The sequence below is a fragment of the Echinops telfairi genome, unplaced genomic scaffold, assembly GCF_000313985.2.
Source record: "Echinops telfairi isolate 266 unplaced genomic scaffold, ASM31398v2 ScPeMD7_9;HRSCAF=40, whole genome shotgun sequence".
Taxonomy (NCBI): domain Eukaryota; kingdom Metazoa; phylum Chordata; class Mammalia; order Afrosoricida; family Tenrecidae; genus Echinops; species Echinops telfairi.
Genome location: NW_022103906.1, coordinates 52,002,876 through 52,015,983, shown reverse-complemented (window position 1 = coordinate 52,015,983; position 13,108 = coordinate 52,002,876). Strand labels below are relative to the sequence as shown.

The 13,108-nt window shown below is 46.6% G+C and overlaps 1 protein-coding gene across 6 annotated transcripts in view; it reads left to right on the top strand.

Annotated features, from left to right (window-relative positions):
* The window catches only part of MTUS1 (microtubule associated scaffold protein 1), a 170,189-nt gene that overhangs the window by 141,243 nt on the left and 15,838 nt on the right, over nucleotides 1–13,108 (top strand). For 5 of the 6 annotated variants that reach the window (XM_004696163.2, XM_045286920.1, XM_045286919.1 and 2 more), the window contains one exon: nucleotides 3,633–3,699. In XM_004696163.2, the coding sequence (XP_004696220.2) occupies nucleotides 3,633–3,699 (67 nt within the window). Of the gene's footprint in view, nucleotides 1–2,536; nucleotides 2,638–3,632; nucleotides 3,700–13,108 lie in introns of those variants that run through there. The other variant, XM_030884593.2, reaches the window with a different exon arrangement.

Here is a 13,108-nt window from a genome sequence, read left to right as displayed (position 1 = left end):
GTCTCCCTTCACCCACTTTTCGGTTGTCCGTCCCCCAGGGAGGAGGTCACATATAGTTCCTTGTAATCGGTTCCCTCTTTCCAACCCACTCTCAAAAAATAACAACAAGCTGAGTCTAGCTTCCTGTAGCACCTAAACAAAGGTGAATTTTGAATGACTCTAGCCGTCTCCTAAAAATAAAACTGTCAGATCAAAAGCAGTGGGCACACTGGGCTCTTCCATGGTACGGCACTAGAGATACGAGCGCTGCTTGTCAGACAGCACCCATCTGAGCTGTCTGAGGTGGCTTTTCTCAGCAAAGTCTCCTGTGATGTCATTGCTATTCCGTAGCAGACACACTAATGGGACCGCAGCCAGGGTCTAAGTGCCTGTGTCCTAGGGAGTCCTAATTAAATTATAGTGAATCCATTTTTTCTTGGAGCACTTCATTCATGTAATGCATGAGAATGAAAGCGTTTTTCCTATCCTGTATTCCCACCTCCCTCCTTGGCCCCCATTGTGTGGGGTATTTTCATGTTTACAATTTGAAGAGAATGAAATAAACTTCTCCGGACTATAAAGTTTATCATCTAAGACAGGAACTGCCATTCACTTTGGTTGTCTGTAGAAGGAGCTGAATAAAAAGGAACAGTGGATTCGTATTTAAGGGGTAAACGCATTTCATCGTCTACAAGACAATGGCACGTCGGTGTCTGGGCAGGCCGCGCAGGGAGAGAAGAGCGGGCGTGTGGTGTGCGCCCATTGTGGTGTGTCCTCGGGGTCGACGCTCACTGTCTCCGTGGGTTAGGCATCCTTCCTGCTCTTTAGATGAGAAATCTGAGAAATATAAGCTAGTAAGTGCTTAGGACAAATTGTCTGCCTCTACAGCCCTGGGTTTTGCCATCACCCTATGCTGTACCCCTCAGATGGAGATGACCTGAGGAATGGGCCTGAGGATTTTAATTTGCCTAAGTCCAAGCTCCTTGGAAGGGCTCGTGTCGTAAACTGTTATTTTTCACAGCAACGGGAGTGATGCTTGACCGATGGAGACTGATGATAACTTTTAACAGTTCAGAAAGATCCGTTTCCACTCGTGGCATTTGGGGAAGAAGGTTAGGTGTCTAAAGTTGACACGTAGCCTTCCCAGAAGTTTTTAAAAGTGAATCGGGGGAAAAAATGACCAGACATTTCAAAAAGGGTGCCCTTGACAAGACTGTGGAGCTGGGACGCACGTGGCAGGTATGACGTGGACAGGTGGGCTGGGACTCCAGATAGGAGCCAAATGATGGAGGTCTACTTTGTGCTCCCATAGGGTTACAGTCTCAGAAACCCAAAGGGGCAGTCCTACCCTGCCCTGTAAGGTCGCCATGAGTCAGAATGTACTTGATGACAGTGACTTGCGTTTATTTCCATAAAATAGAGAGGTTTAATTTCTTCCGATTGGCATCTCTTGGTTCGATTAGCAATTTGGCCACTATTTGGAAGAGCGAATTTTGGGCAAGTTCACACCGACTGTGTTCCAGGCTATCTTGTGGTTATCTAGTCACACTGCTCCTGGTTTTCCCGGCACGTGAAAGGCAAAACTCCCTCACGGCCGACTTGAACTAGATTACTCGACAAGGACAGTCATGAGCTAAAGAGTTTTGAAAAGTAAATACATATGGATGTGTATTTGATTTGCTTGATTCCCCGCCCCCTATTTTTCGGTAGGCTGATTCTCTTTCGGGTTCTGTACATTAGATAACAGCTGCTTGTTAAATTTCAAAACCGTGGGCACCCTGGTTTTTTATTTCAGAATGACTGAAAGCACCACATTTTAAAATCGTGGACTACAATGAAGGCAAAAATGTGCTCGATTCAAAGGTCGCCCTTAACTCTCCATGTGGCAGTGGGGCCAAGCAGGGTTCATCTCCTTAGTCTTTTCAAGTGAACGGCTCCAAATGAAAATAACACATTTATTATAAAATCTTCACTCTCAAATCAGAATGGCAAACTTTTTCTTTTTCTTTTTTGCCCCAACATCAACACGGTGGTCTAAATATCCAGTTTTAATTTTGAACACCACGCCACTCGTTTTATTGAAATTCTAAGCCACAACACCCCTACACTTCCCTGAGTTCCGAAGCTCGTTTAGGGCACGGGGTTTGGAGAACATGTTTCCCTTTTCTATTAGTAAAAGCGATCATCTAATGACCTCAATTAGAAAGGGGAATAAAAAGATTCACAGATCTAAAAATAACTCCACTATCCATAAAGAGAAGGTCGGTGTTTTCCCTTCCACTCCACCAGCTGATACTTAAGTAAGTGGCAATCGATCAGTCTAATGTCTGCCTCTCGTTTTTCATAAATGAAGGGCTGTGGCTTTAAGTGATCGTAGGCTGCTCCTGCCAGAGGCAGAAGCTGCAGTATCAGCTTCTGTGGGAGAGAGGAGGCTGAGGCATTCTGTAACCTGCAGGACAGCCGTGAAGTCAGGCTCGCCCAGGGCCAATGGCGCTCCTCCTGGTAGAGCTTTGAATGTAGACAGCCCTGCTGGTGGGTGGCGTGGCCACCTGTGCACTTCTCGGACAGTGCAGGGGGTGGGGAGTTGGAGACAGAAGCTGGAAAATGGGCTGCTCCGGCAGTAAAATGTGCCACTATTCTCCGTGTACCGCAACCAGGGTAATGAGTATTTGTTTATAGTGCTTTTCTGGAGGACTGTCAGGGACTTGGGCAAAAGGCTGCCTGGAATTAGGGGGCAGTGGGCTGAGTGACAAGCAACCCTTGCCTGCAGAGGCTGGGTCTCATGATCGCTGCCCCACGGGGCTCCATCCCGGCACTCCCAGGAAGGGCACTGCCCGAGCGCTTGGCGTCTGTCTCCTTAGCTAGCCGACCGGCCCCCTGAGCGACTCTGTAACTATTGGATTTGTAAAAGTATGTATGTGTCGGTGGGATTGCTGTGTGTCGCTGGTAACTCGAAGGTTGTTCTGTATCGCAAAGGTTGATAACTGTGCTTTTAATATGAAACAGCTGCCATCTCCTTAGAATTGTAGCTGATACAAAACCTACTCCTTCTTAGAAACAAGTATGCGGCTGATTTTAATTTACTCTCTAAAGGATCTTTTTGTTGTTCTTGTTTTTTCCATAGTTTCATAACAAACTTTTTGGCCTTTCTTTCAGAAGTAAAACCAGGAGGCTTGGCCCTTTAGGCAAAACTTTTTTATGGGTGAATATAGGACAGAGTGCATATTAGCATATGTCTAGAACATTAAATATTTATCTTAAACTGATTAGGCCTTTATTGCCCTTGGAGGAGAAGAATGTTTTGCGTCTTCAGTGCAGTATGCCTTAGCTGAAAGGTTCCGTGGGTCCGCAAGGACCTATCGACGCAAAGTAAATATTTGAAATGGACCATTCAGTTCTTCAAATGGAAGTTTTTTGTTTTTGTTTTTTTTCACCAGGACCTGAGAAAAGCCTACATTTTTTTTTTAAAGCACTGATTTCCTTAACAACTAACGGGATGTATCTGTGTTTTGTGACAACATAAACTGTTAGCCTAAATGATTTAGATCTTGGCTTCTCGGTTGTGGGTCTCGTTTCCCTACTGATAACAAATGGGTGCCTCACGGTAAAGACCCTCTTGAAAACATTAGTAACTTGATGTGTATTTTCCACAGCGGGAGGAAGCGCTGAAACAACACAAAGCCCTATCTCAAGAACTTGTCAACCTACGGGGAGAGCTAGGTAAGAACCCTTTTGTTGTTGCTCCTGCTGTTAGGAAATATTCTGGGAAGAGGGGAAGCTGGGTGTTTGGTTTTCTGGCCTGTATTGTGTGGCTGAGTTGTGTGCTGGCAGTTGTTCACTCCCCCTCTTGGTATCTGTGCAAACACTTAACTAACAACGTTTCTTTTGAATCTTGGCAGCTCGACCTCCAGTTCACAGAATTCCTGGCACTGGTCTGACTAAGCCTAGCACAGCTTCTGCAGGAAGCCTATCTCTGATGACCAAAACATTTCTCTCATCTGGAGAGCGAGGCAGAATGGTTTTTGGAATTGTTTGCATTCCTGCTATATAATGCCATCGTATTTTTTTCGGCTAAAGTGCGGTGGGGGAGATTGTTTCTAGGCTCACAGTAGTTGCCCCACACTGCCTTGGGGCAAGTTGAAAGGGTGCAACACGTTAGGGGCACCCGGACAGGATGGTGTGCTATGCTAGTCTGACAATCTGCATAGTGAATACCTACTGGGCTGAGCACCCCTGGGAGCCCTGTGCCCCTCCTGTCTGTGGACCTCTCCACCCCCCTGCTGCTCTCTGTGCCAGAACACTGTTTCAGCCCCTGTCTCTTCTGGAAGAGCCATTAGGGATGGAGAGGAGGCAATACTACCTTTTCTTTGTTATTTATCATGTTGGGGTGCACTGCCTGGCCTACTGGCATGGGCACCGGAACCCCAGAAAATCAGCTTCCTTTTTTAGCTTCACCCAGGATAGGAGTTTCTTGCAAGGTTGAAGTCTTTAGCCTTCATAGTTTTCTGTGTATATGGACAGGCTCTGCTTAAAATGAAGGGGCTTCAAAAAGTTCAAGGGAAAATTTCTTTTTCTTTTCATTCCGATTTTTCTACAAACTTGATGGTGCGCCCTTTGTATGTTTAGAAGCAAATTGTGTCTATCTGGTTCCAGGAGAAGCAGCCCATTCCTCTCTTTGACAGAACCCGAGTTCAAGCATTGCCCGTCTGTAGATGCTTTTCGTTTTTTCCCCAGGACAAAAATCAAAGAGCAGGGGACCTGGGGTCAGCACTCCTCTATGCAGCCCACTCTACTCCTAGCCTCACCTCCCAGTGCACTCCAAGCCCAGTTATGTTGACCCTCTGGATTCTTAATACTCAGCTCAGGCATCAGTCATTTCCCCCCCTAGTTTTATTTTAGGATACAGAAATGAGATTTAAACAGATGGAATTTCAGGGCCCCAAATACTGAAAACTAATTTTGAAGCAGATGAGATCACAGGTCCCCCAAAACTTGAGAGTACCGGCAGAAGAGTCCAAGTGCACCCCAGCCGAGAGCAGCCAGCTCTCTGAGACACGCAAAGCTTGATGCCTTGTGCGTGAACTGCAGCCCTTTCTGGTTACCCAAATGCTCAACTTACTTTGCTTCTGTATGTGCCTTAAATAACATAATGGATAGCGAGTCCGGCGATTTGCAAAAGAGGCTTTGTGTGTGCGTGTCTTAGAGTTCATTATGGACCAAGTGGAAGTGGGGATGAGCCTGCCCCGGGGTTCACGTTTCAACCTCGCCCGAGACCAGGGAGGCCACGCTCGAACAGGACAGTGTTCTCATTCACTCTGGTTGAATGGGGCAGCCTCTTTGCAGCTCTCCCTGGCTAGCACAGTTCGGCGCTGTCGAAGGGGCTCAGGTGTTGGGCCCTTTCAGTTAGTCCCATAGCCTGACAGGAGATCGCCGTACCAGTGCGCCACTCTCACCTTTCTGCCTGTGATAAGGGGAGTGAACATTTCTTGCTGCCCTCCGGGTGTCAGGATGTGATGGCTGACCTGCCTGGAACTGGGCAATCTCCCCCGGCTGGCCGGGCGCTTAGGGAGTGTGCCCTTTCTGCTGTTGAATCAGGCAGGAGCCCTCAAGTAGCAGCATACGGCTTCTTGCTTCAGTTCTGTGAAGGGGGAGAAAAGAAGCTATCACTTGAGTGGTGCAGGAGTACAGGGGGGACGGGGGATGAGTTTTGGCACACAGCTAAAGTCAAGAACAAAACAAAAAGGTGCACGACACAGTTGGAACACTCCGTTTCAAACCTAAGGCAGTTGGGCAAAGTGGCTGAAAGTGAGTTCTCAGACAATTCAAATTCAAATCCTTGGCAGCTGGGTGACTTAGGGCAGGTTACTGTGCATCTCTAATATCCCGATTTCCTTCTTGGTAAATGGCAGTGATAATTGTGTACCTCAAGAGTGGCTGCGAAGATGCCCGAGTTGGTGTATTCTCAGATCTTGCCTCGGACCTCGTAAGCACCTGTGTTAAGTACCAGTAAACAAAATGCATTAAGATGGCAGTGGTTAGTTTTTGGTTTTAAAAGATAAGTGCAGTTTCACATCTATACAAGTAGTCAACTGCAGTGACTGCTATTGTGAGGGTGTAGACTGTACTGAGCGCGCCCTGGTGGCGTAATGGTTACTCATTGGGCTGCAATCCACAAGATCAACAGTTCAAAACCACCAGCTGCTCCCAGGTATAAATATGGGGCTTCCTACTCCCATAAACTTTTACAGCCTTAGACACTCACAGGGCCGGTTCGGCTCTATTCCATAGGGTTGCTTGGAGTCTTCATTGACTCGTTGGCAGTGGACTGGGTTTGGTTTCAACTATACTGCGGAAGACTCATCATTCAATTAAATATTACTAGAAATTGTTTAAAACATGCTGGGTTTTCATTTTGTCTGTCTTCCAACTCAAATGGAAGCGAGGTATCCTTGGTCCTCCACTGATGCAGGAGAACAGGGTGGTATGTGGAACCAGTAGTTTAGGTTTGTGTTCACCCAGTCTTCGTATAAGTTGCCTACTTTGTTTATGAACAGGCTGTTGGGAGTTAGTATCTATGTCGCTGGGTTGTTGTGGAGTAAAAGTAAAACATATGAAGTAACTACAGGGCCCAGGAGCCCTGGTGGCATAGTGTTTACGCATTAGGCTGCTAACAGCAAGGCCCACGGCTCAAAACCATTAGCCCCTCTGAAGCAGAAAGATGAGGCTTCACACTCCCGTGAAGAGTTACAGTAACTCTCCCGCACGGGCCAGTCTGCCCTGCTCCAGAGGGCTGCTGAGAGTTGGGAATGGCCCAGTGCCTGTCCCTCGCATGCAGCTCAGGACAGAGCTGTGCCGTAGCCAGCTTTGCACGCAGGTCTGCGGCCCCACGGATCGCATCCTCCCGGATCCCTTTTCTCACCTTGGAAAGGAGGACAGCTCTCCCGAGCCACTGAGCGCTGCAGAAGGACACCTCCTCAGGTCAGGAGCTCTCCATCCCAATCAGAGTCTGTACTTTTGACCTTCAGAATCCAGTTCGCCTCCAAGGAAGCCACACCCCCTTCCTGTACTGACTTTCCATTTTCTTCTGGAAAACTCTTCACAAAACCCCTTTTCCTGACCCCTGAGAATAAAGCAACCCTGATGGTTCCCCTGAGACCCCTCCATACTTTAGATTGGTCTATTTATTCCATCTTGTGTTTTCCCGTTGGCTTCATATACTAAACTTCTTGATCGCAGGCTGTTTCCGGCTTCCCATAAAAAAACAGAAACCTAAAATTGTTACAGAGTGCTTTGCGTTTTCGTGGGTAAATGAATGAGTATGAGTACTTCAGAGAGCCTGCCAGCCCTGGTAGTTCCGTGCTGGGCTGTGATCCACACGTCTGCGGTTCAAAACTACCAGCCACTCCTCAGAAGAAAAGTGGTGCTTCCTGCTCCCGAAAAGAGTTAAGTCTCAGAAACCCACTGGGCAGTCCTACCCCGCCCTATAGTGCCACCATACATCAGCATCGACTCCATGGCCATGAGTTTTTGCAGGAGCCCTGGTGGTGTAGTGGTTACATATTAGGCTGCTAACCACAAGGTCAGCAGTTCAAAACTACAAGTGTTTCCATGGGAAAAAGGCGAGGCTTTCTACTCTTTAAAAAGTTAGTTTCTCAGAAACTCACGGGAGCAGTTCTACCCCATCCTATAGGGTCCCCGAGTCAGAATCAACTTGATGGCAGTGAGGGGTTGGGGGTGTGTGTGTGTACATGATTAAAGCATTTTGAAGTGAGAAGAAATAGCTCCCAGTTTCACTGTCCTGTTATACCCTTTGTATTCGCATATTCCCTTGTCTTTGTTTATGGCTATCGACATTTGTACTCTGTTTCACAGAGGTATCGTTCTGAGTACAGTTTAATACTTGTATCTATCAGGTGTGACAGATCCCCACACTCACAGAACCTACACTGTTATCAAGGCATGGAGTCTTTCTTTGCCTCTAACAAATTCCTCTTACTCCTGTATAATGATCTCATTAGTTGTGTGTGTGACTCCTTTCATACAGCTTAATACTCTGAAATTAATCCATATTATTGTATCCATCTATGCTGAGGGACATGTCAGAGAGTTTAACACTCAGAGAATTTTCTATATTGCTCATAGTCTTCCCTCTGATCATGTGTCATGATTGTGGGGAAGTTGATCAAGTGAGTGTGCCGTCATTGGACTTCCCCCTTAAGCACTGTTGTACTACAGCAAGAGTTCCAACGTCAGCTCTGAGCCCCCTGTCTCCTCCAGGGCTTCGACTCCTATCTGGATGATGGTGACTCACAGGTTCGTTTCTCTGGTTCTCCCCTTCACAAGCTTTAGAGTCTTGTTCCAACTGCCTGGTGAGGAGCGACCCCCAGGTGAGCCAATGCAGTGTGATTAGACCTACGACTGCTGGCCCTCCTCCTATCTGAACCCTCCACACAGGATCTCCTTCTCCCAGCCGGTCCTCCGTGCAGGCCTCAGTTTCTGTGCAGGCGTTATTCACTTAACACAGGCTCACGGCTCAAGTCAGACCCCCTTGCTCCATTCTGTGCTGTAAATGTCTCTGACCCATCATTCCATACCCTGACCCTGGCTGCCACCGTCCTCATTCAGCCCCATCAATTCTCCTGTTCCAGTGACCCTGCCGGTTGCCTCCAGGCCCCCTTCTCTCCTCTCCACATCCACCAGGACTGGACTTCACTTTGTTAGGCCTGACGATCCCAGTTACTCTGAAAGTCATTTAAAAAGTGTCAGCCCTTTAAACAGATTACAGTTAAATGGCATGGCCCATGTCCAGAGAAAACATTTCATTTCTGAAAAAGAGTAGATGTGTGATATGAATTCTTTCCAAAGATGAGCTCAATTAAAAAGTGGTACAGTGGAGTGCTATATTTGTTATCTTTTAGGGATCTTACTGCGGTCTTTTCATTTAATTATTGGAATCACAGTTCATTGTACAAGCTAATGAAGAAAAACAGTATGGTGTCTTTGAAAATTATGTTTCAACTAAAACTAGCAGCCAAGTCATTTTAGCCAAGCTATTTTTATGTAACAGTTTTGTGTCTATTCATAAGACAAATGTGATTTGTGTACCACTGCACTAAAAACCCTTGATAGCCCATAATATTTCTGTAAAAGATGACTGGTTTTACCCTCTGTGTAAAAGCGGTGAGATATGGGTATGGCTGTGCCATTGAGTGGCTGTCCACTTATTCCCACAATCCTCTGTAACTGTAAGCCTATAAGTTTACATTTATAAAAACAAATCAAGACTCAGAAGTTAAGCAGTTTTCCTAAAGTCAAATCACTTGAGGGTGGATCTTGCATTAGAACCCTGGGTTCCTAGACTACAAAACTCCTGTTAATCACAAAAGGAGAACCTTTCTGAAACGCTTTGAGCGGTTAGAAAAACCATCCAAAATAAATAATAGTTTGCATTGATAGCTATTTTGGAATCTTTTTCTTCTGATCAAGAGTTTAAGAAGTATTTATGAATTAAGATGTTTTTATTCTTATCTGAGGAGCCCTGGTAGGAGCCTGAGTGGCACCGGGGGTAAGGGCTGGGCTCAGGGAGGCTGACTGTGCCCCTAAAGACAGGCTTACAGCCGCCGAACCCTCGGGAGCAGTCGCCCCTACCCTGTAAGGGCACCACAAGTCAGAATCAACTGGATGGCATTGGGTTTGTTTTCTCCTTAAAACAATGTAAAAAAATTTTAATTTATTTTAATCATTTTATTGGGGGCTCTTACAGCTCTTATAACAATCCATGCATCCATCGTATCAAGCAAATTTGTACATGTTGCCATCATCCTTTCCAAAAAATTTTCTTTCTACCCAAAAAAAGTGATTTTTTTAAGGTATCCTAGTGGCACAAGCAAGAGAAAGACGGGGCGTTCTCGTCCCACACAAAGTCACGGCCTTGGAAGCCTGCAGGGGCATTTCTACCCTGCCCTGTAGGGCTGCCATGAGCTGGTGTTGACTCGCTGGCACTGAGTTTGAGGGGAGTTTCGAGTGGCACAGCCGTTCAAGTGCTCGGCTGGCAGTTTGAACCACCAGCAGCTCCACAGGAGGAACACGTGATGAGCGTCTGGGAAGTCTCTGGGGCAGTTCTGCTCTGTCCTACAACATCAGGTGCGTTGGCATTGACTCGATGGCAGTGAGTGTGTTGGAACTGACTCCAGCGCAGTGGGTTTCATGTGGTTTTTATTATTATCTACCCTGGAAAAATGGGCTCTGCCCAAGACAGCACACAAACTATCTAATCAACACTTAGCCAGTGACTGCGAACTTCAGACTACCTCACACTGTATGGAATGTGCTAATCCTTTCCTCTTCCAGCCGTGTCTGCAGATTTGGTGTGACAAGGCTGTGCGTGGCATTCCAGCATCGTGACAGTTACGTCTCCCTTCAGTTTCAGCATTCCCAACAGCGATGTTTCAAGCCGGTTTTAATGAATTCTCTCTGAATTTAACGAAAACCAACCCTGCACTGAAACGGATGGTTGTGTTGTTTTTATCGTTGTAGTTGATAGCCACTGTGCTCCTTGTTTTCCTCCGCACCCGTCCCCGCAGTGGGCTCTGGCGTTCTGTATATCCGTAAGGAGACAGCGGTGGTCTTTTACCTGGACAGGTGCAGATTATTTCCAACCTCCACAGTTTTTGAAAGCCTGTGGCGCATTATTCCTTGTCCCAATTCCAGACTGGGAAGTTGAAAGGCAAGGGGGTTTGGATAAGCTTTTGATATACTCCCCCCACTCCCACACACCACCTAATTAAATGTCATTTATCTTGAACCGTGGTTCTCAAACTTCGTAAGATGTTCCATTTCCAGTTCTCATTCCCATCATTCTGATTCAGCTTTGTAATAGTGTTAGGAGACTGCTACTCTTGATAACATGTCCGCGCCCTGGACTAGTCTGGCACTGTACTGTCCTGGGAGCCAAGGACACTCTTGAAACAAAGAAGAGAAACAAATGTGCAAATCAGGGACGCAGGGACCCAGAGGATGTGATCACAGAGATCGCTCCATCTGAGCTGTTTTCATCCCAGTAAACAGAACCTGGGTCTTTTCCTCAAGTTAACCTTGTTGACTTGAAATCACCTTTTTATTAACATTCAGTTTATTCTTTGGTTGAAACATGCTTTCTTTCAAGTCTGGGTCTTTGTTTTTCTTTTCTCCGGGGCCGTTCAGCAGATTGTCAGCTCTTCGGGCATGCTCTCGCCTCCGGCCCATGGCCATTCCTAGACGATGTTTTTAGGGGCTGGGCGTGCTTGCGGCTTTGCTAAGGGGGGGGCATCTGGGTTGCCCTGGAGGGGCTGGGACACAGCCGAGCCTGTTCAGACTTTCGTCCGGCAGTGGGGGAGCATTGGCAGGCCTCAGGCCCTCCTGGCCCAGTGGAGACCTAGCTGCCGCCCCACCTTGAATGAGCACAAGTCAGCTGACAGGCCAGACGATCAGTTATGTCCCACATGAGCACGACTCACCAGGGTTCATCAGTGTGTGGGGGGTGGGGGGGGAGCAGAAACAAGATCGTTTTCCCCTGCCTTCTCTTGCAGCAGAGCTTCACAAGAAAATTACACCCTGATCCCTGAGGCCTCCGTTGTATATGATTTGACTTTTTTTTCTACCCCAAATGAGTCTCAATTTAAGAAAGTGGGCACAAATAGGTTTCTGTGTCTGTGCTCTGGTTGAAGAGGCTGAGACACTTGGGTTCTAGACCTGGTTTTGTCATGTCAGTTCCTCCTTCCTGAAACGCAGCTTAGGATGACTTAAGATTCATTCCCTCGCAACATTGTTGTATTGCACGAAATGATAACAGTGAGCGCACTTGGGAAAGCACAGAGTGAATATTAAAGGTAAATGATAAGATGGCATTTAGTCGGTAGCACAGGCCTTTTGTGTCTGTCACACATCTGCCGCGCTCCTTGGCCACATGAAAAAGCAGTGTCTTTTGGGAAGCGATGCTATACAAAAACTGGAATTCTTATGAGTAGATGTGCCTTCCACAGATCACAGTCTTGAACACTGTGTTGCAAGGTGGACCAGTGATTTTCTCTGTACCTTTATCCCCTGGGAGTGTATGGTTGACGTACAGCACCTGGTGTTTTCCCTACTTTTCTATGAGAGCACGGAGATCCAGAAGGAAGGAGTCTAAGTGTCCACCTTTGTTGTTCTTCCGTAGGGTGCTTGTCTACACACACACACACACACATTTTGAAAAGATGATTTGTTAGCTACTTTGTTCTGTTTTACTACTGTCCAACTTTAAAATACATCAGGACCCAGTTTAAGAGAGTAATCAAGATAATCACCTAGCGTGGAAGTGGGTCATGTTACAACTTTCCTTTATAGAGTAATATTTTTAGAATAATGTGAAGTCCTCACAGTTTTCATGGTAGAAGTAGGTCCCTGGGTGGTGCAAATAGTTTGCACTTGAGTACTAGCTGATGCAGCTCAACCTGGCACAGCGGAAGAAAGACACCGCTCTGTAAAGCCGAAAGCCAAGAAACCTTGTGGAGTTGATTATACTCCGTCACACGTGGGTCACACGAAGCACAATGAACTCTGTGACTGTGCCTGGCTTTCTTATTCGTGGAAGGAAATAATGGCCCTTTGTGGAGGTGAGACATGGGAGAAGAAGGCTAAGAAAGTTATGCTTGCCCTGAGAAATATCTCACACTGGATGCTGAGAGAGAAATGAGTGCAAGTGCAAGTGCAGACCAGGGGCCGAGCTTCCCGGGTCAGTAGGTTGAGCCCAGGCAGCTTTCCTGAGTCTCTCATGGGGGTACAGTGATGGGAAAGGCCACTGTCGCCTGCTGGACGCCTCTAAAGAAACCCGGGGGGTGAGGCAGGAAGGTGACATCATCTTGTTTTTACATTTGGTTTCTGTTTTTTGTCACAACCTCTGAGATGGATTGTCATGAGAATTTGCCTGGCCTTTCATGTGACCCTTCCTCTTTAGTTTTATCTTGTCTGTGTTGTGTATCAGCTGTAGACAAATCAGCTAAAGGTTAGGGCAGTTCTTTTTTTTTTTTTAATCATTTTATTAGGGGCTCATACAACTCTTATCACAATCCATACACACATCAATTGTGCAAAGCACATTTGTACATTCATT